At 49.7% G+C, this 26,039-nt stretch overlaps 10 protein-coding genes across 13 annotated transcripts; 5 read left to right on the forward strand and 5 right to left on the reverse strand.

Moving 5' to 3' along the window:
- The first annotated feature begins 380 nt into the window (after positions 1-380).
- PV09_04641 (uncharacterized protein) lies at positions 381-2,512 on the forward strand. The gene is made up of 4 exons (XM_016358021.1): positions 381-600; positions 655-711; positions 788-1,957; positions 2,007-2,512. The coding sequence occupies exons 1-4, from the start codon at positions 529-531 to the stop codon at positions 2,031-2,033; spliced, it is 1,326 nt and encodes a 441-aa protein (XP_016214223.1). The 5' UTR covers positions 381-528; the 3' UTR covers positions 2,034-2,512.
- A 274-nt stretch (positions 2,513-2,786) lies between these two features.
- On the forward strand, positions 2,787-4,704 carry PV09_04642 (uncharacterized protein). The gene has a single exon (XM_016358022.1). It carries the CDS (start codon positions 2,873-2,875, stop codon positions 4,337-4,339), a length of 1,467 nt encoding a protein of 488 aa, XP_016214224.1. The 5' UTR covers positions 2,787-2,872; the 3' UTR covers positions 4,340-4,704.
- Positions 4,705-5,602: 898 nt separating this feature from the next.
- Positions 5,603-7,663, forward strand: PV09_04643 (uncharacterized protein). The gene is made up of 2 exons (XM_016358023.1): positions 5,603-6,067; positions 6,227-7,663. Exons 1-2 carry the CDS (start codon positions 5,839-5,841, stop codon positions 7,531-7,533), a joined length of 1,536 nt encoding a protein of 511 aa, XP_016214225.1. The 5' UTR covers positions 5,603-5,838; the 3' UTR covers positions 7,534-7,663.
- A 29-nt stretch (positions 7,664-7,692) lies between these two features.
- PV09_04644 lies at positions 7,693-8,460 on the reverse strand (the record flags this gene model as incomplete). Of its 2 annotated transcripts, XM_016358024.1 has the most annotated exons (3): positions 7,693-7,887; positions 7,949-8,046; positions 8,195-8,460. In XM_016358024.1, the coding sequence occupies 3 exons, from the start codon at positions 8,458-8,460 to the stop codon at positions 7,862-7,864; spliced, it is 390 nt and encodes a 129-aa protein (XP_016214226.1). In that variant the 3' UTR covers positions 7,693-7,861. The 2 variants fall into 2 exon arrangements, with proteins under 2 accessions (XP_016214226.1, XP_016214227.1); XM_016358025.1 differs by having other exon boundaries at positions 7,693-8,046.
- An 817-nt stretch (positions 8,461-9,277) lies between these two features.
- PV09_04645 (uncharacterized protein) lies at positions 9,278-9,610 on the reverse strand (the record flags this gene model as incomplete). The annotated part of the gene is made up of 1 exon (XM_016358026.1): positions 9,278-9,610. One exon carries the CDS (start codon positions 9,608-9,610, stop codon positions 9,278-9,280), a length of 333 nt encoding a protein of 110 aa, XP_016214228.1.
- A 228-nt stretch (positions 9,611-9,838) lies between these two features.
- PV09_04646 lies at positions 9,839-11,305 on the forward strand. Of its 3 annotated transcripts, XM_016358028.1 has the most exons (3): positions 9,839-10,061; positions 10,138-10,293; positions 10,345-11,305. In XM_016358028.1, the coding sequence occupies exon 3, from the start codon at positions 10,507-10,509 to the stop codon at positions 11,119-11,121; it is 615 nt and encodes a 204-aa protein (XP_016214230.1). In that variant the 5' UTR covers positions 9,839-10,061; positions 10,138-10,293; positions 10,345-10,506; the 3' UTR covers positions 11,122-11,305. The 3 variants fall into 3 exon arrangements, with proteins under 3 accessions (XP_016214230.1, XP_016214229.1, XP_016214231.1); XM_016358027.1 differs by having other exon boundaries at positions 10,138-11,305; XM_016358029.1 differs by lacking the exon at positions 10,138-10,293.
- Positions 11,306-12,816: 1,511 nt separating this feature from the next.
- Positions 12,817-15,003, reverse strand: PV09_04647 (uncharacterized protein). The gene is made up of 5 exons (XM_016358030.1): positions 14,382-15,003; positions 14,236-14,332; positions 13,682-14,168; positions 13,494-13,539; positions 12,817-13,439 (listed from the first exon to the last, which is right to left on the reverse strand). The coding sequence occupies exons 1-5, from the start codon at positions 14,583-14,585 to the stop codon at positions 12,918-12,920; spliced, it is 1,356 nt and encodes a 451-aa protein (XP_016214232.1). The 5' UTR covers positions 14,586-15,003; the 3' UTR covers positions 12,817-12,917.
- A 1,669-nt stretch (positions 15,004-16,672) lies between these two features.
- PV09_04648 (uncharacterized protein) lies at positions 16,673-20,577 on the reverse strand. Its single transcript, XM_016358031.1, has 5 exons — positions 20,521-20,577; positions 20,429-20,474; positions 18,109-20,373; positions 17,165-17,928; positions 16,673-17,102 (listed from the first exon to the last, which is right to left on the reverse strand). Exons 1-5 carry the CDS (start codon positions 20,564-20,566, stop codon positions 16,951-16,953), a joined length of 3,273 nt encoding a protein of 1,090 aa, XP_016214233.1. The 5' UTR covers positions 20,567-20,577; the 3' UTR covers positions 16,673-16,950.
- A 1,272-nt stretch (positions 20,578-21,849) lies between these two features.
- PV09_04649 (uncharacterized protein) lies at positions 21,850-23,894 on the forward strand. The gene is made up of 3 exons (XM_016358032.1): positions 21,850-22,131; positions 22,181-23,245; positions 23,306-23,894. Exons 1-3 carry the CDS (start codon positions 22,021-22,023, stop codon positions 23,657-23,659), a joined length of 1,530 nt encoding a protein of 509 aa, XP_016214234.1. The 5' UTR covers positions 21,850-22,020; the 3' UTR covers positions 23,660-23,894.
- On the reverse strand, positions 23,586-25,070 carry PV09_04650 (uncharacterized protein). The gene has a single exon (XM_016358033.1). It carries the CDS (start codon positions 25,056-25,058, stop codon positions 23,883-23,885), a length of 1,176 nt encoding a protein of 391 aa, XP_016214235.1. The 5' UTR covers positions 25,059-25,070; the 3' UTR covers positions 23,586-23,882.
- Between the last annotated feature and the right edge of the window lie 969 nt (positions 25,071-26,039).

Below are 26,039 nucleotides of genomic sequence, written 5' to 3' on the forward strand. Positions count from 1 at the left end.
GACCTCGACCTTGGAGCATTCTGCCTCTTGTGATTGGTGCGATGCCTGGAATCGACGCGAGAGGGCTCGCCAGCCCAATGTGACGTATCTACTGTGGCACGTTCCTGAATGGCGACGGGAGAGCCGCGCTTGTTCCAGGCACGAAGAAGCGGTCAAGAGCTGGTCCAATTGCTGCAACACGACGGAAGGCCACTTGGCGTCGCCAGCAGCGGGCGCGGTGGCGAGGCGTGAGGTTCAGCCAAATGCAATCACTGAATGCGCCGCTGCTCGGCCAGGTGGAGGCGCAGGCGGCGGTTCTCTCGGCGAACAGTGCGGCTCCCTTGTGATCGTCTGCAGGCGGCCGGACCCTGAAGCCGCTAAGCTGCTGCAGCTCGTCTCTCCACACGGCCACCACCAAAAAGTTCGAGGACAGCTTGCGTGTACGTTGCGCATCAACTACTTCTTGCCTACAGTCGTGCCTGCAGCTGTTGCCATCCTTTGCGGAAGACGCCGATCGAACACTGCAATCTCTGCAACCCCGTGCAAGTCATGGCAACTCTTGACATTCCAATCCGCTCCAAGCGCAGCAGCGGGCCCAAGTCCACCAAGGCCATCATCTTGGTATGCTGGCTCTACTCCTTGCCGTTGAGTGATCAGGCGAACTGATAGATCCAGGTCGGGGGGCCTTCCCGCGGAACTCGCTTTCGACCGCTGTCTCTTGATCAGCCCAAGGTAATACACCTCGTTCCACCAAGATCACACACGTCCATTCCCTCGTCCGACACTTGCTTACCACCCACGGGGACAGCCGCTCTTCGAAGTTGCCGGCCATCCAATCATAGAACACTGCTTCTCCGCCATAGCCAAAGTTCCCGAGATCAAGGAGGTCTTCATAGTCGGCTACTACGATGAGTCTACGTTCCGCGACTTCATCAAGGACATGGCTCGTGCCTTCCCCCACATCACCACGAAATACCTGCGTGAATATGAGGCTCTCGGCACGGCCGGTGGCATCTACCATTTCCGAGACGCTATCATGAAGGGTAACCCCGACAGAATCTTTGTGCTGAATGCAGACGTGTGCTGCTCGTTTCCACTGGGACAGATGCTGCAGCTCTTTGAGGAGAAGAACGCAGATGCCGTCATCTTGGGTACTAGGGTTAGCAAGGAAGCCGCGAGCAACTTTGGATGCGTGGTGTCCGATGCCCACTCGAAGCGTGTTCTGCACTACGTCGAGAAGCCAGAGTCGCACATCAGCAACCTGATCAACTGCGGCGTCTACCTCTTTGATACCAATTGCATCTTCCCAGCCATCAGAAGCGCAATCAAGAGACGCACCGAACGACCCCGGTTAGTTAGCTACCCGAGCAGCGAGAACCTCGACGCAAGCTTCGTAGCGGACATGGACGAGACGGAGAAGAGTGAGGTCATTCGACTTGAGCAAGACGTGTTGTCCGATCTGGCAGACAGCTACCAGTTCTTTGTGCTCGAGACAAAGGACTTCTGGAGGCAGATAAAGACGGCAGGCTCGGCCATCCCGGCCAACGCCCTCTATCTCACAAAAGCGTTCCAGGCGCAATCTGAGGAGCTAGCCAAGCCCTCAGCCGTCATCCTACCCCCGGTATTCATCCACCCTACCGCACAGGTTGACCCAACCGCGAAACTCGGTCCAAACGTTTCAGTCGGCCCACGTGCTGTTATCGGGCCCGGCGCGCGAGTGAAGGAGGCGATTGTCCTTGAAGATGCGGAAATCAAGCATGACGCATGTGTGCTCTACAGTATCATCGGCAGAGGTAGTAAGGTTGGTGCCTGGGCTCGCGTCGAGGGCACACCTACACCAGTCACAAGCCATCAGACCACGATTTTGAAAGGAGGCGTGAAGGTGCAGAGCATCACTATTCTGGGTACTGAATGCGGCGTCGGCGATGAAGTTCGAGTGCAGAACTGTGTTTGCCTTCCCTATAAGGAGTTGAAGCGGGTATGTCGCCTTCTAATGGAGTCTCAAATTGATTTTAATGAGCATGCAGGATGTCGCGAACGAAGTTATTATGTAATTCCTTGGGCGGCGCGATGCGGGTTGTCCGCTGATGCGAATCTCCTGCCTGCTATAGACGGCATTGTCATAGAGCAGGCGTTTCGAAAGCATTTTTTGAAAACGTTCGTCATCGACTGTTACCGGCATGGGAAATCTTTTAAGGCTTCAAATGAGCATTGAAAGCGGTCAATTAAAACCAAATAGGAAAATATCTAATCTAGTTTTGCCATAAAACAACTCCATAATAGGTCTTAGCTTTGCGTAATCTGGGCAGGACAGTTCACGATCTAGGTAAGCTACTGACCGTATCATAATAAGTTTTGAACCCGTCTGAAATGGAGATTCGTGTAGCATGAAGTTAAAAAGTGAGCTTGAATATCCCAGCGTATTGTTTGACGTAGCTAGATGCCCCATATTATGAAGCTTAGGATACGAAAAAATCTAGCCTCAGCTTATTTCTCGATAGAGAGCAATGATCATGTGCTCAGCGTTGGGTCGCGCATTTCTCATGTATCCCAGAAAGTAATTGATTTAGTATAGCATCAGATATACTTCGCCCTAACAAAGTCAAGAAGTCGACTTTGATGTCAAAAACATCCGACCACTAGTTCCTCCTGTTATCAGTACGGCCAAGCAGATATCTGCTAATTGTGCATGATAATCGAGTCCTCATGGTAGCCAAGCGGTCCGCCTCCGATATCGTGCAAAATGCCAAGTCGAGTTCCAAAGCAAGAGATGTAAAAATAACTTTTGATTTGCCTTATACAATCATGGCCTTTCAAAATCTGAACGTGTAGTTCTTTTTTTTCGACTCAGCATGATTCTACACGCTGAACGACTAAGTCTTAGCCTCACGATATGGAACAGACAGCAGGCGATCGGAACCTGAAAAGCAAAGACGAAGTCGACGGGACATCCCCGGAGCTAACGGACGACGAACCAGAACATCCTTTCAACTGGAAGTCAAGCAAAAAATGGATCATCACCGCGACAACATGCTTCGTCTGTTTTGCTGTCGGCATCAACGCAACGGGCATCGCGAGTGCGCCCACTCCGATCAACCACCGATTTGGGATCTCAGATGAACGCTTTCCAAACTCATTCTGGCCCGTGGCATCGTGGACGGTTGGCGCCGCGGTGGTCCCCATGATCGCGCTTCCTCTCATGGAGGAATACAGCACGAGGATCGGCTACCTGCTCTCGTACTCGGTCTTCTTCGTCTTCGTGATCCCTCAGGCGGTGGCCGAGGACTTCGCGACGCTCGTCGCCTGTCGCTTCTTCGGCGGCGGAGCGGCCGGCATCCTGCAGAACGGCATGGACGGCTTGATCGCGGACATCTGGCCCGGCGCGGTTCAGCGCAGCTTGCCCGTCACCGTCTACGTCACCGGCCTTCTGGCCGGCGTCAGCTTCGGGCCCGTCTACGGCGGCCTCGTCGTCCGGACCCTCTACTGGCGATGGATCTTCTACATCCAGCTCGTCGTTTACGGCGTTTTACTGGTCCTCGTCTTCTGCGTCATGCGCGAGACTCGCTGGCCTGTCATACGGGCGAAGCGGCAAAAGGAAGAGAATGCTCTTCGCCACGACCGGGGGGCGGACGTCGCGGCGCGACACATGTCGCCCGCGAAATTTCTGTACAACACAGTTATCCTGCCGGCGTACTTGCTCTGCACGGAGCCTGTGGTGTTCTTCTTCACTCTGCTCTCTGCTCTTTCTTATGGCGTCGTCTTCATCTGCACGCAGAGCGTGACCCAAGTCTTTGTCAAAAACTACGCCTTTGAAGAGTATCAGACTGGCCTGGTTCAAATCTCCGTCGTCATTGGCGAGATCCTGGGCTTTTTTGCATGTCTCGTGCAGAACTACTGGTATGCGCAGGCGACGAAAGCCAACCCCGTGATGTCGGAGGCAGATCTCTCCGAAGTTCGTCTTCGTCTGAGCATCCCGGCAAGCTTTCTTGGATTGACCGGTGGCCTTTTCTTCTACGGCTGGACCAGCTTCGCGAGCTTGCCGTGGATCCTACCGGCAATTGGTTTAGCTTTTATTGGATTCGGCGTCACCGTTGTCATGCAAGCGATTATGATGTACGTAACAGATGCATACGCAAAGTACGCAGCAAGCGCTAGCGCGGCTGTATGCTTTGGCGAAAACATGTTTGCTGCTTTTCTTCCTCTCGCATCGCAGAGCATGTATACAAATCTCGGGTTTCGATGGGCAAGCTCGGTTCTTGGCTTCATCGCGCTGGTACTCAGCTTCGCGCCAATAGTGTTGGTCTGGAAAGGTAAAGACATACGGGCGCGCAGTCCATTCATGAGTAAGGCTACGTATTAGAATAATAGAGTGGCTTGTGCTTATAATAACTATTTGTCCTAACGGTTTTCGCGGCAGTTTACAAATATTCTTATATCATCCATGTTCATTGTTTTAGAAGTGCGGATAACTGCTGTTTTGTTGGATCATTCCAGACTAATCTCATCAACTCCTGGAATTATGATGCTGGCGACACATAACTGTCACAAAGAATTTGCTATGTTTATTTTCGGTTCTATGTCCCTTTTGATAGCACCCAGGTCTATTCATCTTCCTTATCTTCGTTGCGATAGGCACTTTACCTAACTTAGACAAGCCTGCTTATGTGATATCGGGATGTAAATAAAGATATATGATGTACGATATATACTGGGAGATGCAAAGCACTTTACAACCCTATTCAGCAACTCCTTTCTCCTTTTCTTTGTTCCGGTGGGCGCCTCTCGACTCCAGCAGTTTCAGATTCAGCTACAATGAGGTCTGCCCAAGAGGTCATCGAACAACTTAACCTTATACCCCATCCTGAAAAGGGCTGGTACATCGAGACGTTCAGAGACCGAGTCCAGGTGAATGGGCGATCTTGTAGCACAGCCATATACTACCTTCTGGAGGGAGGAGTTGTTTCCCATTGGCACCGCGTCGTGGACGCTGTCGAGATCTGGCATTACTACGCTGGTGCCCCCCTACAACTCTCCTTATCCTGGAACGACGGCACCCCAGTCCGGAAAAAGAAGCTGGGCGCGAACGTGTTCGCGGGTGAGGAACCTCACATCATCGTGGAGAAGGGGGAATGGCAAAGGGCCGAGAGCCTTGGTGAATGGACTCTGGTGGGCTGCACTGTCGCGCCAGGGTTCGTACCGGAAACATTTGAGATGGCGAAGCCTGGCTGGGAGCCAAGGCAGGACGGTCTTCAAGGATAAGCCTCTTACGTTGCGAACTTGTCTGAGTTTTGTATGTAGAATATGTGATGGCGTCTTCGCCCAATGGGATGCTACGAGCTCCGCCAGAGAAGGGGTCACGATATTAGTTACTGAAGAATTATCAGCGCCCTGCGCAAAATTTCCTACAACTGTTCCTAAACAGATAGAATTTCAGTCAAACGTACGCTTCTGCGCTATGGATCTAGTAGAGAATCTCAAAGAAGAATGTATTCATCATCGTCCTCGTCACGTGAGACACTGAATCAACCGTACATTCAAATTAGCTGCCGTTTCGAGAATGGTGTATTGCAAGGAACAGCAACACATACCTGACTGTAAAGTCTTGACTTGCCACAGAAGGAATCGAGGCCGTTCATGAATGGATAGCACTTTGATTACTTTGCTGGGCCAAAGGTAACCTTATAGCAGCCAAGTGTCCTGGCAGAGCAATCGCAAAAGGAAGCCAGCGCCTATTGGCCCGATAGCGGCGTCTCTCAATCCGCTACGGCCCTTATATCAAGCACGCGAGCCGCACATCTTGCCCGCCTCATCACCACGACACTCTTTTATTTGCTTATTCGCTCTCTTACGTTGTGCAGGATGGCTCCGCTGCTCGCCAAAGCCTTACTTTTTCCCTCAACGGCTCTCGCGGGGCTTTTGAACTTCCAGCAGGCGACAGCCCCGCTGAGCCACCCAATTGTAAACTCGGAGTCACTCCAGGCTTGCATCGACCCCAAGGCCTTGCAAAGGAGAGCAGAAGCACTTTTTGAGATCGCAAAGTCCAGCATCGATGAATACAATCGTCCAACCAGGGTGATTGGCAGCGCGGGTTTGTCTTCCCTCTTATCTCAACCCTCGGTCACATCTCCGTCCCTTGTAAACATCGTTAAGAGAAAGGGTCAATCCTCATTTCAACTTTTGATCGCGTAAACTTCGCATGCAAGTGCGGAGAGGCTTGGCTTTAGTTTCCGCTCTGACGTGCTCTTAGGCCACCAAAGAACTCTTGACTATATCTATTCGGAGCTTGCAAATATGGGAGACTATTTCACCCTTTCCAACCAGACTTTCCAGGCTTTTACGGGCCATGTTACAGAGTCCCGGTTGATCATCGGAGATAGTGTCCTCACGAATGCTACAGCGTTCAGCCTGACTCCCCCCACTCCTGAAAATGAACCAGTTGACGGCAAGCTTGTTTTGATTGCCGATGAAGGCTGCGACAGCTCGAATTATCCTTCCAGCGTGGCCAAGAACATTGCACTAATTCAACGTGGTACGTGCCCTTTCAGCACGAAGTCCGAGCTGGCGGGCAAGGCTGGCGCTGTTGCTGCGGTTATCTACAACAACCAGCACGGTTCTTTGTCCGGTACTCTCGGTACCCCGTTGCCGGACCACGTGCCAACATTTGGTATCTCAAAGGAAGAAGCTGCTCCGTTCATTGAGATCTTGAAAAATAAGAACATGACCCTGCTCGCCACAGCATATATTGATGGCGAGGTGCGCACCATCGACACGTACAACATCGTCGCGCAGACCACTCAGGGTGATGCCAACAACTGTGTTATGCTCGGCGCCCATAGCGATTCTGTTGCGGAAGGTCCCGGGATCAATGATGACGGGAGCGGCACGCTCACTCTCCTCGAAGTTGCTCAACAGCTAACCAAGTTCACGGTCAAGAACTGTGTCCGCTTTGCATGGTGGGCTGGTGAGGAGGAGGGGCTGCTTGGCTCAGACTACTATGCCGATCATCTATCGCCGGAAGAAAATCAGAAAGTTAGGCTTTTCATGGACTACGACATGCTTGCCAGCCCCAATTTTGCGTACCAAGTCTACAACGCTACCAACGAAGCAAATCCCGAGGGCTCAGAGCAGCTTCGTGATATGTACACTGCCTGGTACAAGAAACACAACATTCCGTACACGCTCATCGAGTTTGACGGCCGATCTGACTACGACGGATTCATCCGCAACGGAATCCCAGCCGGTGGGATTGCCACCGGCGCCGAGGGCGTGAAAACCAAGGAGGAACAACAGCTTTTCGGCGGAAAAGCTGGCGATTGGTATGACCCGTGCTACCACCAACTCTGCGACGACGTTGGAAATGTCAACATGACTGCTTGGGAGGTCAACACGAAGCTCGTCGCCCACAGTGTCGCTACTTATGCATTGAGCTTCGATGGGTTTCCTGCAAGAAATCCGCCGACTGTCAGCGATAGTGTCTTCCGCACCAAGCCTGCTACAAACAAGGGCTCAAGTGGAACAAGCTTGCTTTACCATGGGCCAAAGCTTGTCATGTAAGATGATGATTGTGTGAAAGATTCAATTGTAATTTAGGACTGTTGATATCTTGGTCATAGACTATAAACATAGAAGGTCATCTGAATGCAGTAGTAACGGCTTTGTGGTATCTCTAATCTTGTGCGACAGAATATAAAAAAAAAAAAAAAAAAAAAAAAAGGCGGTGACAACCCCTGTAGTTTTCGTCCAGCGTTTCAGGCGATGTGATACAAATGAGAAAGTTCAAATCCAAGAACCAAGCCACGAGATCTCCATGTCTCTTCGAGCAGCCAGGCCTGTTTTGACTATTTTCAGGCCTGGGTATTATGCGTCTCTCGCTGCGTGACGCTCACCCTATGGTCCACAGCCGATACACTGACGATGTGCACAAGTCAGCCTTAACGAGTTCGCGACTATTAATAAAACAACGGCACACCGTAAATATCGCTCAGAACCTCGTCCAGCGTCCTCTCGCCCTTCTTCGTTTCCCAGTACTGAACGGCAGCAGGGGAATACTCGACGGCGTTGTGGTAACTGAAAGAAGAAGAAAGATCAGTCTTGCGTACCTTTCCACAACGAGATGCTGCGGTGCGTGTAAGACGGGGAATCTTATAAGACTTAGAAGATATAAGGGTGATAGTATGTGTTGGTAGGAATTCCGGGGATAGCGGGGCCAGCGTACGCCATCGATGCGAGCATGCCGGAGCCGACACGCTTTAGCCAGGACTTTACTTTGAACCGCTTGGACTTGGTCGACGATGTGGTTGATTTGTTCGTCTTTGAGATGCTAGAGGTCGATGTTGATGCGGTTTGCGAGGTAGTCGCCCGAGCGACGGCTGGCCGTGCAGACGGTGTTGTTACCGGGACGTCCGTGATAGAAGAATCGACGCTGCTCCTTCTGGAGTCGACTTTGTCGTCCATATCGAACCCTTTAGTTTCGGACACCATACTGACAGTGTAAATGTTTGCGGTCGCTGGACAGGCGACGGGAGATTTGGGGAGATTGGTAGATTTATATGGACAAGGAAGATCGTGATAGGTTGGTGCACTCCAGGGGAGCAATGCTGACAGCGCTAAACACAGAATGCGTTTGCAAGTCTTGTCTCAGAACGACTGCCAATTGAAAAGAAAGGATTATTTGATTTCCGCCCTCGATCGTTGGAATCTTATGTTACTGTGCAAGCCCCCAAAGGCCAGGGTCCCGTGGGAAAATCTGGTAGTACGAAAGGGCACAGACTATGATAAGGCAAAAAGTGGAACAAAGAAGCAAAGGGAGGGGAATGTGAGTCTGAAATACACAGAAAACCAATTCATACATAACATTCTTGTCGCGGAGTGGACAAGAGAATGTCATCGGAAAGTTGGTGCTTCGACAGTGGCCGTGTCGGTCCGCGGTTTGAGTTGGATGACCAGCCCTTGTGTCGGATGCGAATCTGCTAAGAATAGTGAGCTGGCAAAGCGACTCGAAAGCGGCTGCATCGATGTGCAGTTTGCTCAGCAAATCACAGTCACAGACAGAGAGCTAAAAGGCACAAAAGCGGGCATCAGCACCATGCAGAACTGCCACACACTTTCCAATGCACAGCTGCAGGCCTGAGATGTCGTTCGTCGTTCTCCGCCGTGAAGATGGGTTTCCCTCCGTTGCGAGTATCCGCATAATCAAAGTTCTCTTTGGGGATGGCAGTGCAGAACAGTTCGCCCCTTTTCGAGGCATTCCTTGGAGACGGGATGCATTCTTCCGGCGCTGGAGACGTTGTCAGTTGCCTCAAACGGCATGCTTATCGTGCAATACGGTTGAATAATAAAACCAAAATGAGCCTAATTGCTGACTGTGTTCACCTGCTTGGAGGCCTACCAGCCATGCACACGTCGATAGGCGATTCTTTGCTAAGCGCAACCGCAAGCGAGGCACCGGTTGGGACGAGGCTATTGCCGATAGCTTCACGAAATCCTCATCGCTTGAACCGAGAGACATTGTTGATGTATCCAAGGCCATCCTCGGTCGGAAAGGACGGCGACGAACGTGCGCTGCTGAGCCGGAAGGATTTGGGACCGGAGCTGCCCTTGCGATGCGTGCGACCGAGGATACGCTTTGCATCTGCTGGAAGGGAATGCTTTTGTGTGCCAAAGCAAAGTATTCGAACGCGACGCCAACTTAAGCTCGATGATCGCCCATTTTTAAGAACCAGCGCAAGCGGCCATGGCAATCGACAACCTCCAGTGTCAGACGGCTGAGTTACAGCCAAGTCACGTGATTATTCACGTCCGTCAATTCGTTACGTCAGCATTTCGCGGGCTTGCCTAAGTTAACTTACAAGTTCACTCCAGTCGGCCTGAGTTTACTCCAGTTAACTGAGGCAAACTCAAGTTAAGGATGAGTTAGCGTATGTTAAACGCGCACGGGCGGAAATAACGGAGGCGGGTTCCAATCGCGGCTGAGCAATCGATATCCCCAACCTTGGGATTTCTCTTCCTTCTGATTTCCACTGTGCCACCAAACATCGCGTTTCCTGGCCTTATCTCGTCTTGCATTGCTGTACAAGCCAATTGTAGGTCCCATCTGCTTGTTGTCATAAGCAATTCCCCATCTGCCCGTAGCCTGTCTAATGCAGAGGTGCGATCTAGTAGCAGCTCAAGCGCGAAGCTGGGCTGCTGCCGAACTCGTCCCTTTGCCAGCATAGCATCTGTTACCTATATTGCCATGGTGGCCTGCATCTCCCCTCCTGTGAGGTCAAATTGCACGTTCGATTGAGTCTTTCGCGATCCATAATTCGCTTTTTTGTCAGCATTTGGGCGATTACTGTACTGGCATTGGCATGTCTAACAATTTAGGTCCTCTGACCTCCACCTGCGAAAGAAGAGACAGCAACAAGTCGCATACACATCCTAGAGACGGCCCAAGCGTCGTCGACCGACCAGTCTGCAGACGAAGTCTACGAGCTGCCGAGTGATACAAGGTTTCCTAGCTCAATACGTTCGCATTCCACAAGAGACATGGATAGGGACCGATATGAACCGTCGCAATACAGCGAGAGAGGCTTTGCAGCGCGTGATGGATATGTCCGAGACGCTCGAAGCGACGCTTATGAACGATCTCAGTATGGCCCCTACGACCGAGACGATTATGTCGCTACTCGATCGAACTATGGTGGAGCTAGCACCGGATATGATCGGCGACGTAGCTATGATGACCATGACATGGACGAGTACTACGAGAAAACCAGAGTGACGAGGTATTCTCGAGACGGCGGTGAGCCCGGACTGGCGGCGTATGAGGATCGCGATAGACAACGCGCACGGTCCCAAGATTACAGACGACAGGAAGACCGCCGTGAGGAACGTCCTAGATCTCGAGGGCGTCGGGATAGTGAGAGCGGAAGCGAGAATGAGCGCGAAGGGGAGAACACACCCATGAAGAAATGGGCCGCGACGCTTGCTGGAGCTGCGGTGGGTGGTCTTGCTGCAAAGCGGCTCCAGAAAGACAAGGATAACAATTGGGTTCCAACTGCCCTCGGAGCCGTGGTTGGCGGCCTGCTCGGCCGAGAAGTTGAGAAGAAGGTGTACGAACACAAAGAGCGACGGAAGGAGCGAGAACATGAGTACGAGTGACGGCACTATATACATTTTGACGATTATACGATAAGGACGAGAGGTACTTGATGAATGTAACGAGAAAAAAGACGATGAGCCTCTTGAGTGTATGAACTGACCTTGACCAAACAATCAAATTCTAATTTGCGCATGATGAACTCGGGCAACAATGAAACGTCGAACACGCGTAGAGGCATGGACGAGCATCGCGAAGGCAAAAATTGCAGACGACATGTTCTCCGTGATGTTACAAGAGGATCTTGACTGTGCGGATTGAACCCCCACCTCCTTTAAGCCACCGTTTTCTATCCAATTCCCGTCTTCAACTTGATTCTTCGCTCTGCTCTCGTGTGGATGACATGAAACTTAAAGGAATCTGCACTGGATCGAACGGGCCACCTTCATTATTTACACTCAACTTCTACTCCAGCTCGACATTAGCGACATCGCGAGTTCAGTGAACACGCGCGGCTTACAACCCCCGCTGCTCTGTGACGTTGGTCTACTTCGTCTTCGAGCGAACTTGTTCCGTTTTTCTTCCGTCTAGAAGCACGCGACGCATACGAGATGTCTTGAGCCACTCCGGCAAAAACGTCTTGGAAGAAGTGAGACAGACCATAAGGATTCTAACCTGGCCTACAAAAGATTGTGTCGGAACGAAGTTCTCTCGATGCCGGTGCAATCCAGCTTTCCTATGCTACAGTGGTATATGCACAACAAGCTCGAGAGCTAAAAAATCTCCACAGCTCTTCCAGAAGCACGAAGCCAGCCTGAAGTAATCGATGTACGCTGTCTTTTTGCCACTCTTCAGCGTTTCAGCTGTACAAACTTCTATTACCCCCAGAAAAGTGCGATCGCTCAGCGCCCCTATTTGTTCGACAAGGGCACCGATATAAATTTTTCAAGTCTCGTTCAAAGATTCCAAAGCGCTCTCTATGTGGAATTTGAAAAGAGAGCACTGCCGGACCGAAATTCTGCGAGGGCCAGTCGGCCACAGCCTCGATACGAAACCTTGAAGCACGTCAGGCAATCGTCGAATTCTGAGCGTTCAAGTCGCGCAGAGAGTTGGGCGCAACAAGTTCGACGCTCGTCGCAAGTTGAGACTAGAAAATAATTATCAACATTGAGCATTCGTTCACGTTGACAGTATTTTATGTGAAGCAGATCCAAGGCCGGCCGTCGTTCTACCATCGTCCTGACGTGAATCTGAAAAGTGGAGCCCTAGTGTGTTACCGGCTACATCAAGTTTATCATCGATAAAGGCTATGTTCGCGTCATCTCACTTTGGCCAAAAAGGAATAGACCATCGATAAGTTCAGGGCGTTGCACAATATAACTTGTAGAATTGAGTCACATGAGCGCAAGAGGAGCGTCGCAACTTATAGCCGATCTATTTGTTTTTCTTCTCGCGCACAAGGATTAGCGGACCGAAGAAGCGCCTCGTCGTACCCAGCTCCCCTGGTCATGAGTAAACAAGCCCGGCTGTATTAGTATCCGACTAGGTCTTCTAGATTTGGCAATTGGGCGTGCTCACTTTGCTTCTTTGGCCCCTCACGTTCGTAAAAAATGGCAATGGCTCCGATGTTGCACGTTCTCAAGGCCTCTGAGTCGGCCCGATCAGCGTTTCTATGCATTTTGTCTTAGGCAGCTTGACCATGTTTTTCTTGAAGAGAATTCACGGCAGAGTGACAAGTTTGGAAGTGTGGCCGATATTTTTTTTTTCATGGCTCGATGCTCTTCATATGCTACGATCTGGGGTATCACATTTTGTTGACTCTCTACAAAGGTTCATTCGCCCCTCGGCGGAAAGAATCCTAGTCTTGAAACCAGCTCTTGTCTTTCTTCCCGGCCATTTCGATATCTCCAGAGGCGCTCGAGCGACTTTCGAACGGCTTGAACTTATCTTGGCTTATTCTAGGCCAGTTCCAGCTGTGTCGTACGTCGACCTCTTTGGTAGTCGAGATATCGAGCCTTATGGAATCCGGCTGTGTGCTGCTTGCCCGAGCCACTGCGGCTGGCTTTTGTAGAACAGGTTGCTGCACCTCAGTCTCTCGTACGCTCTTTCTTCGGTGAAGTCTACTGCGTCTTTTCACGGGTCCAGTGATAATGACCGTGTAACCGTACCCATCACACGGTAGACCCTCCAAGTCGAAATATTGGGGTCTGGGAGCGATCCAACCTGGTTGGAAGTCGTAGTCCATCTCGGTGCGTCTGCTCGCGTATGTGGAAAATGACGGCCGTTTACCCCGTATGGTGGGCAATTGTGATGGCAGTCCTTTGGCTTTTCGAAATAGATACGAGAAAAGCGGTCGTAATGGGGCGGCGCATGCGCAAGTCTAGAAAACCCTTTTTTAGAAGCTGTGTAGAAGAAAGGCATTTGGATCACTTACAATGCTCAAATCGATCTCAACCTGGCTAGCCATCCAGTGAGGATCCCTAGATTGGGTACGTCAGATCGAGCATACGAATGGTCTAGCCAAGAGCCTAGGTCTCAAAGTACGCGTCTCACAAAAGTGTCTCAACTCGCTCTATACGCTGTGCATAAGGAGTAAAGCGAAATTTAAATGAATTTACTTACGCCATCCATGAGAGATCTAGAGTAGGACTGCTCACCGACTTCCAGAGAAAATAAGTACGGAAGCAGCCCGCAAAGCCTACCAAGAAGCCTAGTGACAACAGCATGATGACTGTCCACCGTTGCTTTGGGTCGACATGAAGCTTGTAAACTGCGATGATTGGCATCGAGGCGAGAATAAACTCTGAAACTGTGTTGATGATCGCGCATGCCTTCATCACGCTTGGGTCATCGTCACAGTGCTGGCCGGGCATGTTCACTAAGCTCCAGTAAGCCTTGATCGGCCAACATGCAAAAATTCCGGTGAAAATGTAAACGAAGACCAGAGCGACTTGAACTGCTGTGAATATGTGTAGAATGCGTCGAAACAGCGGTGGTCCAACACCTATTCGGCTGAGTAAACGCATGTAAAGAAAGCATATTGACAATCGGGCGGCCGACGTTGCAAGTCCCCAGCAAATCCGTGCAAAGTACAAAACTTTCAAGGACACTTTGTGTTGTTAGCATCTCGGTATCCCAATTTGTTGACGACGTTGGGCTGATTGCGATCCACGTACTGGGCAAAAGGTTCGGTCTGATGTCCCAAGCATGTCTGTCCCAGCCATAGTTTCGATGACCGAGAATGGAGCAAGCCGCAACACCCAACGACGCAATCTAGAGCCATGTCAGCCAGGTACAGTGGTGCCCGAGAGGAGTACTATACCCAGGCGAACAGGATCAGGCCGTCATCAGGTCCGAAATATCGACGGATCCATATCCGTGAATACATTCGGGCGCTCAGCGAAATGGTCGATATGGAGAGGAATACTCCCGTCACGACATACAAGGCATCTCCTCTGGTCTTCGGATCAACGAAGTTTCCAGGCGGCCAGTGGCTTATGATCGTGAGAGCGTCCGACCGGAACATATTCCCTCGGGGGCCTCGAGGACGATGGCGACCTCGAACGTTGGATACAGCAAGCTTTTTGAGGCTTCTGCGAAACCCATTCAATCACATACTACAATCGCTGTCTGCATATGCGCGTTGATCAAAGGAAGTCCGAGGGTGGCTGAAAAACACAACGACCTTATCCAGTATAGTTGCCGGTGTTGATTCGCAGATAATGAAACAAAAGATCGAAGCCGGCAGGGAGAACGACTTGGACACAAAAATTGCACGTTCGAGAGCGAATGCTGAAGTCCAAGTAGAAAGCTTCACTCAGCGACTCACGAGTCGTGTGCGTACATTCTTACACTCCCGTGCAAAGCCTTTAGCGAAGGTCCGCGACAGGCAAGGCATGTACTCCATGTAAACGTGGGTGGCATCTTGTCAGGACTTGGTACACGGGATCAAAACTTGAAGTGGCGTTCAATGAGGGTTGCAGCAAACCTGGTGGCGATTCTGCTAGGTGCTGCTCGCCTCCGTTTGTGATTGCCGCGCTTCCACCACTCCATGAGCCGTGCTGTGCGATCTTGACAGGGAGACACGGAGGCAGTCTGGACAGATTCTTTGGCAGACCCCGGTGCTGTCATGCGCGATGAGTTTCACCATCGCTGTACGGCCAAGTAAGGGACGGCCATCCTACGGAAGTGGTTGGCCTTCTCATGGCCTGGATTCTACGGCTTTTGCCTCCACATTCGCACCGACTTCCAGCAGCTCCAACAGCTCCGGCGGCCAGCGGCCAGCAGCTACTCCAGTCGGGTGTACAGCCGGCTACCGTGCCTGCTGGAGGTCTGGTCGAGGACAGCCTCAGCGTCTTGCGGAGGTTGCAATGCCTCGTCCAAGGAATCCAATTCATTCACGGCATGCAGAAGTGATATATGGCTCTGATCTAAACACCTTCTGCATCGCGCAATTCGCAGCAGAGAAACACTAGAGCGCACCGCAATGCGGAGAAGCCAGCCTTTCAGAATGACGGAGAACATACCTATTCGAGGGGCAAGTTGCATCATCCTGTTCCCGATGGCGCGGAAACGATAAATCCACGCCAACCATATTCCTTCTCATTTTCGATGAAGGCTGTTTGCCATGCCTACAGAGAGCCCAGGGAGATCTGTGTTCTCATTTTCCGTCGCGGCGATGGCGACTATCTGTGCTGTGCTGCGGAATAGTTCTTTGTTTGATGAGCGGCGCAGTGACTGTCTACTGGCGCAAGGCCCTTTATGAAACATAATGGTTCATTTGCAGCGTCCTCCTGCCCATGAAGATTAACGTTTTGAGCTTCTTCGACAAGGTGTTTCTAATGCATTGAAAATTACCAGCGCGTGACTCGTCAGAGCTGATTGCTCGGCGTGACTTCGCAGTGCAGCCATCCTTACAAAGTCCAGTATAGCTGTGGGAATCATCCGAAAGGAACATCCTGATGTTGTGACCAATCTTCCTCTACCCAAATGAATGCTTGTGCAGATACTGAACACCGTCGATCCTCTCGGCGCTTGCGGTTTTTTGAAAGTCTCATCTAATATGAGTAGACTCTAATAGCAGAAACTGCCGCTCGCTGTGGGGGTCCGATGTTAACTGAATCGAGACTCTTCAGTCCATGCTTCACCAGACATCCGGTCAAGGCGAATCCCGTTAAAATGCAGGTGCTTCATATCGTTATGCCAATCATGTGTGCCTTTGTACTGAATACAGCTTGTCCACGTTTGTCCATCATTGATCCTTGGAGCGTACCATGTTTTTTTGCATTCCAACAAAAGGATGCGACTTGGCCTTGGGTTGACTCAAACTTTAATTATCAGAGAACCCAGATATACGAATTACAAATTTGTTAAACTGGGAGCTCCATGGAATTCTGTCTGCTGGCGCGGTGAGAGACCCCGTCTCCTGCTCGCCATGTACCCTTTGCCTCCTGCTAACATATCTGCAGCCAACCAGTTCCGGAACAAAGCGTGGAACCAACACCTTTAATGCTATTCTGTTGTTGGTTCTTCCATATGAAGATGAATCTTGACGCCATAGCAATGTAAACACCACGTGCTTTTGGGCGCACAATATGGAAGGAATGACCAGAATTCGGACAGACAATGCATTCAGTATTCTGGGAGCACGTCCCTAGGCCTTACTTATATGATTGCTTACGGCAAATTTACTCGCTGCTGAAAGAGCAGTTATATCTCACCCAGAGCGCTGTCGAGGAAATGAAATGTCTTATTCTTGTCGGAGCAGTCTATATAGCCTGTTTCATTCCTTCCCGGCATCGACGGTCGTCGTGGTATCATCGCCTCAACCTGTGCACTTTTCCCAACCTCATACAGTCATTTACAAATTCTCATTCGAGAAACGTTCTAATTCATGCACCCTTGCTCTGCAAATACTTGACCAGATCAAGAACTTTGGATCTTGTCTCGTCATCCAGTTGATCTTCAGGTGGACTAAGCACTTTCTCGATTACAGGCTTGACTTCGGACGTGAGACTCTGGATGGTTGCATCACCAGCTTGATCTTTGCCCTCTGTTAGTGTTGTGCTTCTGGCTAGATACGATGCCGATTCAGGGGTTACTTACAGAGCTGAACGATAGCATCGAATGCAGGACCGTTCTCCTCGTAGTCTTCCTTTACAGGGAGAATTTTCAATAGCGCTGGCAGAACTTCAGGTAGAGGCACAGCGTCAGGGTGTCTCTTGATCATCCTTGCTACACAGCCGGCAGCGTTATCAAGAACACGAGTCGATGCAGTTGCACCGGGAGCTAGGACTGGCTCCAATTTGGACAGAATAGAGTTATATGCGCCTTTAATCTTGTCCACGTCGTCGGATTTCTCAGCGAGCACGCCAATTGCATACATAGCATTCGCTTTCGTATCGGGATCCTCGTCGCTCAAGCGCTTCATCAGCACCGTAAGAAGCTTGTCCGTGTATGGAGTGACAGCGGAGCCCATGTTGCCAATCACCTCAGCAATACACCCGACTGCTGAGCAGCGCTCACCTGCTTCCTGGCTTGAAACGTACTTCAAGATGTGCTTCGAAAAGACTTGCCATAGCTCGCCAAAGCTTCCGCCTAGTGCTGCAGCAAGTCCAACGACGCAGTCAAGGGCAGTGTCAATGACCAACCAGTCGTATTCGCTCGACTCTTCAAGAAGAGCGTCGTCAATATCGTCGCCTTCTTCACCGAGATCTTGTTGGCAAGGGTGCTTCTTGGTCAAGACGGCAATCAACTCCTGCGAAATGCGGTCTACGAAGGTTTGACCATTGTCTACGGTCATGAGAATCGATGGACCAGTGAGTTTGAGAGTGGCACCGACAGAGCGGTGTATATCAGTGACGGTGCCCCTAGAGCACATTTCATCAGCAAGTACTCCCGATGTCGTTATTTAATAACAATGTTTGAGGGTTGAATCAGAAACAGATTCGCTTTCTCAGCAATGGCAACTTTTTTGCCTCTGAGTGAGCTGGGTATAACGAAGGGTGGTCATCATATTGATTAGAATCCAAAGAAGATTGTGTACTCACCGATCCATCTCTTCCTCCCATAAGTCGAGAGTGTTCTTCATAATCTCTGCACCCAGTTTGAAGAGCTGTGCTGGGGGTTGCACTTTTAGAGGAATGCCAGGTTGCCACTTTTCCATTCCCTGACCTTCGGCAAGACCCCACACACAGGCATAAGCTCTGAAGAGCGTTCCAACAGCGCTTTTCCGAATGCCCTCATATGAGTGCTCAATGAGTGGAAGAATAATTTCAACGGTTTTCTCGAGATACGGCACAAATTGTGCGCGAGTATGGGTGAGAATGTCACCAAGAACCTCGATGGCAATCTCCTTCTCCATAGCAATGGCCGTGGCAGGGTTGGTTATATCTTCGAAATCATCATCATCGTCCCCAAGTTCGATGATCTCGTCGTCATCTGATTCTTCGGCCTCTGTAACTTTAAATGTCTTGCCTCCAATCTTGATTTCCTTGCCTGCAATCGCAGCTGCCTCAGCTCCCAATGAAATCTCAGCTTCGGCCTCTTCTTGCTCGAGGCAGTGGTGCAGACCCTTGACAACACCGTCGAGATACTGTGAGAAATTTTCCTCATATATCTTCGCAATCGTGCTCCACAAGATATAGCTAGTCTCCCGAAGTCGTGGGTGATCAAGGTGCAGGGCCTCTTCAGAAGCTTGCATAAGGGGATTGACATACTGCTGAAATGGCTCAGCCCCAACAGCGGATGCAATCTTCCCCATGGTGTCACAAACTGCACCGCGGAGTTCGAGATCGTCCTGTGAGTCTTTGAGCGGGACGTAAGGGCCAAGAGCTTGCATGGTGTTTGCGAAGTATGGCATGAATCCTGATTCGGCTGCGGCAGCAATAGAACCAACTGCCGTTATAGCAGCAATCTTGGTCTTGTAGTCCTCAATCTCGAAGAACTTGCTAAAGCGTGGCACAAGCTCGTTAACGTAGGACGCAGCTTCGTTCCTGTCAAGGCCTTCGATAAGCGAGTCGACGGCATTGCACGTTCCGCGAATGATACCGAGATGTTCCTCACGATCCTCGGCAGAAGTAGTGGGGATGGATTGAACGGCAAGATCGAAATTCTTTATCATGGCTGGGATCAGTTTGGTATGCTCCTTCGCAACATCCTCTGCCAAATCGTCTGAAAGACGAGCAACACCTTGCAGAGCAGCAGCACGCACTCGAACATTGGGGTCTTCAAGCAGTCGAAGAACCATTGGCAGGATCTCGTGGAGCTGAGTCGCAATGAAATCTGGTGCGCCCTCAACGCACATGCCAAGAGCCAATATACCAGCACGACGATTGTCTGGGTTCGCATCAGTCACATAGGGGCCAATAGCCTTGAGCAGTGGCACAACTACTTGGCTTGGAGGCAGACTTGAGGCAAGGATGTCGAGCAGGCTCAAAGCCGAACGCGCTGGAGTTATTTCCTCGTCATCGCTGCTTAGATCGCCAAGCTCGGGAACGATGGAAAGGGCTTTGGTGGTGAGTTCTTCTCCCAGGCGCAAAGACTGGAGCTTGAGCTTGCGGTAGCGAGCACATTGCATAAGGAAGGCCAGTGCCTGGGATCGAAAATCGTCGTCTATGCCTTTTTCGACGGAAATTTGCATCATAAACTTGACCAAGTCGCCAAAATGCTTGTTGAGAAGAGCTGCATCGCAGCCAAGCAGTGTTTGGAATACTTCGAATGCTTGCATGACTTCTGCTTCCTCACCAGCGTCGATTGTAGCCTTCAGAACAGTGACCATATCTGGAAGAAGGGCCTGAAACGCGGCAAGCAAAGTAGCATCCTCTTCGGTGTCGATGAGCATAGCAACTCGACTGATTGTGAGCATCGTGTTGATCCTGACTTCCGAGCTCTGAGGATCCTTGATAGTCTTGCTGAACACCTCAAACAAGCGGGGGAGTGCCTCCATGAAGAAATCGCCAAGAGACTCGATCAAGGTAAAGATGATATACATGGCAACCTCCCGATGCCTGGCGTCGCTACTCTCAGCCCCCTGGAGGAGCGTTCGAGGTAGATCAGCCCATTCTTCCGCTTCGAAGTCAACTTTTGCAATAGCGGTCACAACTCGTGCTGCGGAGTGCCTGACCAGCTTTTGATCTTCGTGGAAGCAAGCCTCGAGGAGCTTCTTGCGTAGCTCCTCCTTAGCCTCAACTTTGGTCCATTGCTTTGCAACAAGTTTACGGGCCTCAACGGCGGCTAGTTGACGCAACTGAACCTCTGGGTGTGATGAGATCAGCTGTATGAGGGCGTTGATGGTCTGAGGAGACGTGTAATAGCTTTCACACGTCAGTGAGGAAAATACACACAGCTCGCACAGAACAAATCACTTACGTCTTGTTAAGTTCCGCAGTCGCAGCCTTGATACGCTCGGTATCAGCTATGCAATGTCAGACAGGTTTTAAAGGTTACTTCAGCGTACATACGTGAGAGCAAGCTCTGCAAAAGCGACACGAAATGCTCCTCGCTCATTTTTGCTTGCGTGAAAAAAAGCGATCCCACTTCCAAAACATTTTTCTACTTTTTAGCGGGTCCAATACCCATGTCCGCATCGCCACTTCAGGGACTTGTGGCTTGAGATCACGTGAATCGACAAGGTGGTTAACCAAGCCTGTCGGCCCTGAGCCAACGGAGAGCATCATTCATCCCAGATATAGGGTTAGTTTCAATCCTTAATGACTATTTATCTCTTATATTAAGCTCTAGGCTTCTAGAGAAGATGGGGTGATCATTGAGAAACCGAGTATTTTTCTCGATCAAACACATGATAATGCCTGGATGGGACTTATTTTTCTCGCAAACTGGCGGGCTCACGTCGTCACGACTCATCAGTTCTTCAATAATTTCCCTGGATATATGTGAAGTTAACCTGCGAAGGGTTCTGTTCGTATGCATCGCACTGATGTACCAAGATCATCCCCGCCTCAACTGGACACCAAATGCCGAGATAGGCAGTTGAAAATACGAAAGAACATTTGACCAGCATGTAAACGTCCTCGATGAGTTTTGAGCCACAGACTGTCTGAGCGATATTCTTGAATGCACTCATATCCTTTCATAAAATCGAAATTGAAAATTCTGGTCGAAATTCTAGTGGCCAATTGCTTGTTATCTGCGCACATTAACATGAGCAAAAGTTGCAGATCGCTGAAAAGCTCTTACTCGTCACCCTTCCCCAACATGCTGCACCGAGTGGGATCGTAGGAAATCTCAAGATCCGCCGAGAATTGGGAAACCGCTACTAATTAGCAATTCATTCATTGATTGCAGATATCGTAACCTAAGTCCTTATTGAGATCTACAGCTCATCGTTTTGACAACGATGGGTCTTGTAGTATGCCATCAATACACCAAAATACGTGAAAATAAAAAGGCCTATGACTATATCTAAATCACCCAGCTGGCCGACATGCTTCTAATCCTTACAATTTCAGGGACATTCTGGCTGTCATAAAGTTAAGGCGATTCATTCTGGTTTCTCTCATTTGGACTGACTAACTGCACGCAATTTTAGCTTGTTATGAGCGCCCCTAAACAGGCTATGCTCACACCGACATAACTTTATTTATGGACGGTTGTATTACATCAGTCCCGAGACTATTTGCTTAGTGATACACTGATCCACAGCGTCTTAGTCATATCGGCCTTTCATTGATCCAAAACTTCCGAGCCACTTTAGAGATTAGTCAGGACTGCTCAAGGCGTGGGAATGCGTTGTTCAACTACCACGTCCCTTGGCGAGGCGATTTCATCATTCTTTACATCTTATAGGCCAGAGCAGAGAATTAGCGCTTATAATTGGAATTAGGGCAGTCACATCGTAGTAACATCATGAGTAGCAGTCTGCCTATATAAAGCGCGCGAGAAGCAGTCGTTTTGACGAAACCATCCTAACCATAGATCCTCGTCTCCTGCTACAACGGTTTATGAAACAGAATCAGACCGCAATCATGTCGATTCAAATACCAACGAGTCCTTCTGCACCAAAGATACCTGACGAGAAAGAAATCGAGACCAGACTTTTCATCAACGGCGAAGTATTGATGCTATATCCAGGTCATTAAAATTGACTAATTCATGTCGAAGTTCGTCCCGTCATCTGATAACAAGAAGTTTGATGTCTACTCCCCCTATGACCACAACCGTGTAGCCTCAGTCTACGAAGCCACAGTTGAAGACACGAACAAAGCCGTCGCCGCTGCCAAAGCCGCGTTCCCAACATGGTCTACCCTCGAGCCCAAGGAGCGCGGCATCTACCTCAAGAAGCTATCCGAGCTCATCCTGGCCAATGTACAGGATCTTTCTGTCTTGGATTCTAGTGTTATGGGACGTCCTATCTCCAGCTTCTTTGACCCATACTTGGCCGCTGAGCAATTCGCGCACTACGCTGAAGCTGGCTGGGAAGCTAAGGGAACAACTTCATTGAACACAAAAGGTTTTCTTAATATGACCCTGCGGCAGCCAATCGGTGTCGTTGCCGCCATTATCCCTTGGAACGTACCGCTCGTTCTTCTTGCGCATAAGCTTGCTCCATCGCTCGCAGCTGGGTGCACAGTTGTGCTTAAATCAAGCGAGAAAGCTCCGTTGTCTTCCCTCAAGTTCGCCCACCTCGTTAAGGAGGCCGGCTTCCCTAAAGGTACGGTCAATATCATATCGGGATACGGTAAGCCAGCTGGTTCTACCCTGGCTTTACATCCAGATGTGCGCCTTATCAACTTTACAGGAAGCAGTGCAACAGGCAAACTAATCACCGAGATGGCTGCAAAGTCAAACCTTAAGCGCGTGGTTCTCGAGCTTGGTGGGAAATCACCTACCATTGTTTTTGACGATGCGGACATTGAAAAGGCTGCTATTGAGACGGCCTTTAGTATCCGTTTTGTTTCAGGCCAGGCATGCATCGCAAATTCACGAATTTACGTTCAGGAAGGCGTAGCTCCCAAGTTCAAGAAGGCGTTTGCTTCAGCGTTTGCTCAGTTCAAAGCAGGAGACCCTTTGGATCCTTCGACAACACACGGACCTCAGGCAGATAAGATCCAATTCGAGCGCGTGAAGGAGTATTTGAAGCTTGCTAGGGAAGGACAGGGCAAGATAGAGATGGGTGGGGATATCTTGAAACTGGAAGGCGGAAATGGCTTTTTCATTTCACCTACTGTAGGCTTCTTTTTCCATCTGCTTCAACCGTCAGAAAATAGCTTACATTTTCATGTTTAGATCATTACCGATCAGCCCGAAGATGCTCGCGGCATGAAAGAGGAGATTTTTGGTCCTGTAGTGGGCATTAATACCTTTAAAACAGAGCGCGAGGCCATAGCAAAGGCTGTCGACAGCGAGTACGGTCTATACAGTGCAGTCTATAGCAAGAACATCGACCGTGCTCTAAGGGTTGCTAAGGCGATGGAGGCTGGTACAGTGGGCGTGAATTGCACTAGCCCTTCAATTGCAAATGATATGCCCTTCGGTGGGTACAAGGGTTCAGGTGTGGGCAGAGAAGGCTTTGGATACAGCATTGACAATTATCTTGAGACAAAGTCTGTATTGATCAAGCTGGAGGAGGCAAATGAATAGACGTAGTCCTCGGAGCGGGTGACATGCTAAGTAAACGCCTTATGGATCTGATATCTGGAAAACAAGCACCAGCGACCGCAAAAATATCTCCTTGTGTGAGGTGATAGTAAAAGAATGAAGAGACTCAAGAGCTCTGTTCGGCAATCCTGGGGTATAATTTCGTGCCGCCGCAAATCAAGCGCACGTTAGAAACAAAAGTCTATAAGACGATTGAATTTGTTTTTCAGTCAAAAACCACCTTTTTCCCCTTGAACTCGCCGATGCCCATACTCCGCTCTTTCATCAGCTTCTTGGCCTGCCAGCTAGGATGCAGCGCCCCAACATCATCTCTATGTCTCTCTTTATTCTCCTTTCTCTCTTTCACTGGCGTGGCATCTCCGACAGCATTTCCGGCCCTTTTCCCGTGGCCGAATTTCCGATTCTTTCTTTTGGCATCGTCCGCACTCACAGCACCACGCTGCAAATCCCACCCTTCGTCCCTTTTGTCTCTCTTCTTCTTAGGCTTGTTGAGATGTCTTGCTTTGTCCTTATACTTTTTCTCCCATATAGCTTGTCGAGCACGTTGCCCGCGCCGATTCTTGCGTGGTGCGATGTGTTCCTCGATATCTGTGGCTTCCGAGTCGGAGTCTGACGCAGATATGTAACCAGTTGTCATGGATAGGGAGGGTAGAAAGGTGGACGTGGTAGGTTTACGCCCTACTGGATTGACATTAAATTCAGACTCAGATCCGGAATCTGAGGGTGAAGCGAGAGCGCCATGGTTAGCCATTCCTTCTTCGTCTTCTGCATCCTCATCCTCTTCTATATTGTCGTCGTCATCACTAGCCTCTTCAGAAGAAACCGATATATTTTCATTGAGTGTATTTGTGGCCTCTAGCAATGTTGAATCTTCACGTCTAGCTTTCTCCGCTGGTCCGCTGCTCTTTTGGAGACCTAAAATCTGCCGGATGCTCGTCATGATAGTATCCAGTACGAGAACAACGCCCTTCTGCTTGAACAGCCGTGCCATCACGTCAGCGGTTGCCTTATCAACCCTATTGCCACCAGCGGGCAGCTTCACATCTTCTGGCAGAAGGCCAGTCTTTGCGATACTCGGCGTCTTAACAAGGTCCTTGTACAATCTCTTTCTCGCGATCTCGTTCATGTCGAGCGCTTTGAGAGACGCGATCTCAACCTGCGTCACCCTGTTGTCGCAATTTTTCTGCCGCTTATGCCTTACTCGGTCATGTTCGCGTCTTCCAAGCTTCTGGCGCTCGAATCTGCGTGCTTGCTCAAGCGCTGCGGTGAGCTCTTGTATACCGCGTGCGATACGTTTTGAAAGGCGAAGAGTTTTATCGGCATTGTCATCTTCGTCTTCGGATAGAGCCTCGTCGTATTCATTTCTTTTACGTTTCGCCATGCTATGTTGCTGTTGTTGTAGCAAAAATTCTTGAGCCTTACAGTTGATTTAAGAAATTATAAATTACGGCAACAGTCAAGTGACTCAGCCACGAAACAAAACGCAAAGATTCAGCCTTAACCTACAGTTCTATAATAGCCAATATCCTTTAGTTGACTTCGCGATCAACGCTAGAATCACTGTTTTGTATCAAACTACTTGAAATTAAAAAAAAAAAAAAAAAAGAATGAGCCCTGTAATTATGACTAGTACGATTGCCTGCGAAGGATCACCTTCGATACTCCTTCGGTTAATTTTTATTGACATCAGGATATAATGTCGTCATTGTACTGTCTTCTACTTGAATTAAGTCCTGGCATAATACACTCGATATACGCCTGTTGTTCAAGAAGTTGATGCTAACTACCGCTGAACATCTTGCTGTAATCGGAAAAATTTAGACCATGTTAAGCATGCAACTCGTTCAGGTGGTGCTAACTCCCATGACAATATCCTGGAGCATTACACTAGTTCTAATACTCCGGTTGAAATGAACGTCTGCTCAGTCATCACCATCATAGTCCCATACAGCTGTTCTTGCTAAGAATCTGATTCAAAGTCATTTCGCTCGCAAACTGCTGTATACACAAGGTCACCCTTATTTCTATCGTGTACAATAAGATATGGCTATCTGATGGGTTCTTGATTAATTATTGAGCAGGAATGTTCAGGCATATGGCTCATTTGGGAGCCCTAAGTCAAGGTAAAAAGTCTCAGTGTCTTAATGATGCAAGTAACACAAAATGCTGTGAATGAGGATCAACATCACTACGAAGTGACGTCCGCCTTCTGGTTCAGCTCAACGGATTTCGAAAGTATGCTGTCATGTAAACCCGTAGCGATTAACTTGACGCTTGCTCTGAAGCTTTGGAAGATACTCTCTTTTCGCCATGCAGCTAAATACGTGCCAGGAAGCACACAATAGCAAGAAAAAAAAAAGAT

Source organism: Verruconis gallopava (genome assembly GCF_000836295.1).
Source record: "Verruconis gallopava strain CBS 43764 unplaced genomic scaffold supercont1.13, whole genome shotgun sequence".
Lineage (NCBI taxonomy): Eukaryota > Fungi > Ascomycota > Dothideomycetes > Venturiales > Sympoventuriaceae > Verruconis > Verruconis gallopava.

Excerpts from the sequence above, each read along its gene's own strand:
- PV09_04641 (XM_016358021.1), top strand. The coding sequence starts at position 529 with ATGGCAACTCTTGACATTCCAATCCGCTCCAAGCGCAGCAGCGGGCCC. Across the intron at positions 601-654 it reads CCACCAAGGCCATCATCTTG|GTCGGGGGGCCTTCCCGCGG; the intron begins GTATGCTGGCTC and ends TGATAGATCCAG. Across the intron at positions 712-787 it reads TGTCTCTTGATCAGCCCAAG|CCGCTCTTCGAAGTTGCCGG; the intron begins GTAATACACCTC and ends CCACGGGGACAG.
- PV09_04642 (XM_016358022.1), top strand. The coding sequence starts at position 2,873 with ATGGAACAGACAGCAGGCGATCGGAACCTGAAAAGCAAAGACGAAGTC.
- PV09_04643 (XM_016358023.1), top strand. The coding sequence starts at position 5,839 with ATGGCTCCGCTGCTCGCCAAAGCCTTACTTTTTCCCTCAACGGCTCTC. Across the intron at positions 6,068-6,226 it reads CAGGGTGATTGGCAGCGCGG|GCCACCAAAGAACTCTTGAC; the intron begins GTTTGTCTTCCC and ends ACGTGCTCTTAG.
- PV09_04646 (XM_016358027.1), top strand. The coding sequence starts at position 10,507 with ATGGATAGGGACCGATATGAACCGTCGCAATACAGCGAGAGAGGCTTT.
- PV09_04647 (XM_016358030.1), bottom strand. The coding sequence starts at position 14,585 with ATGTTCCGGTCGGACGCTCTCACGATCATAAGCCACTGGCCGCCTGGA. Across the intron at positions 14,333-14,381 it reads GCCTGATCCTGTTCGCCTGG|ATTGCGTCGTTGGGTGTTGC; the intron begins GTATAGTACTCC and ends ACATGGCTCTAG. Across the intron at positions 13,540-13,681 it reads CTAGATCTCTCATGGATGGC|GGATCCTCACTGGATGGCTA; the intron begins GTAAGTAAATTC and ends TACCCAATCTAG.
- PV09_04648 (XM_016358031.1), bottom strand. The coding sequence starts at position 20,566 with ATGAGCGAGGAGCATTTCGTGTCGCTTTTGCAGAGCTTGCTCTCAC. Across the intron at positions 20,475-20,520 it reads TTTGCAGAGCTTGCTCTCAC|CTGATACCGAGCGTATCAAG; the intron begins GTATGTACGCTG and ends GACATTGCATAG. Across the intron at positions 20,374-20,428 it reads ACTGCGGAACTTAACAAGAC|CTATTACACGTCTCCTCAGA; the intron begins GTAAGTGATTTG and ends GACGTGTGAAAG.
- PV09_04649 (XM_016358032.1), top strand. The coding sequence starts at position 22,021 with ATGAAACAGAATCAGACCGCAATCATGTCGATTCAAATACCAACGAGT. Across the intron at positions 22,132-22,180 it reads GACTTTTCATCAACGGCGAA|TTCGTCCCGTCATCTGATAA; the intron begins GTATTGATGCTA and ends TTCATGTCGAAG. Across the intron at positions 23,246-23,305 it reads GCTTTTTCATTTCACCTACT|ATCATTACCGATCAGCCCGA; the intron begins GTAGGCTTCTTT and ends TTTCATGTTTAG.
- PV09_04650 (XM_016358033.1), bottom strand. The coding sequence starts at position 25,058 with ATGGCGAAACGTAAAAGAAATGAATACGACGAGGCTCTATCCGAAGAC.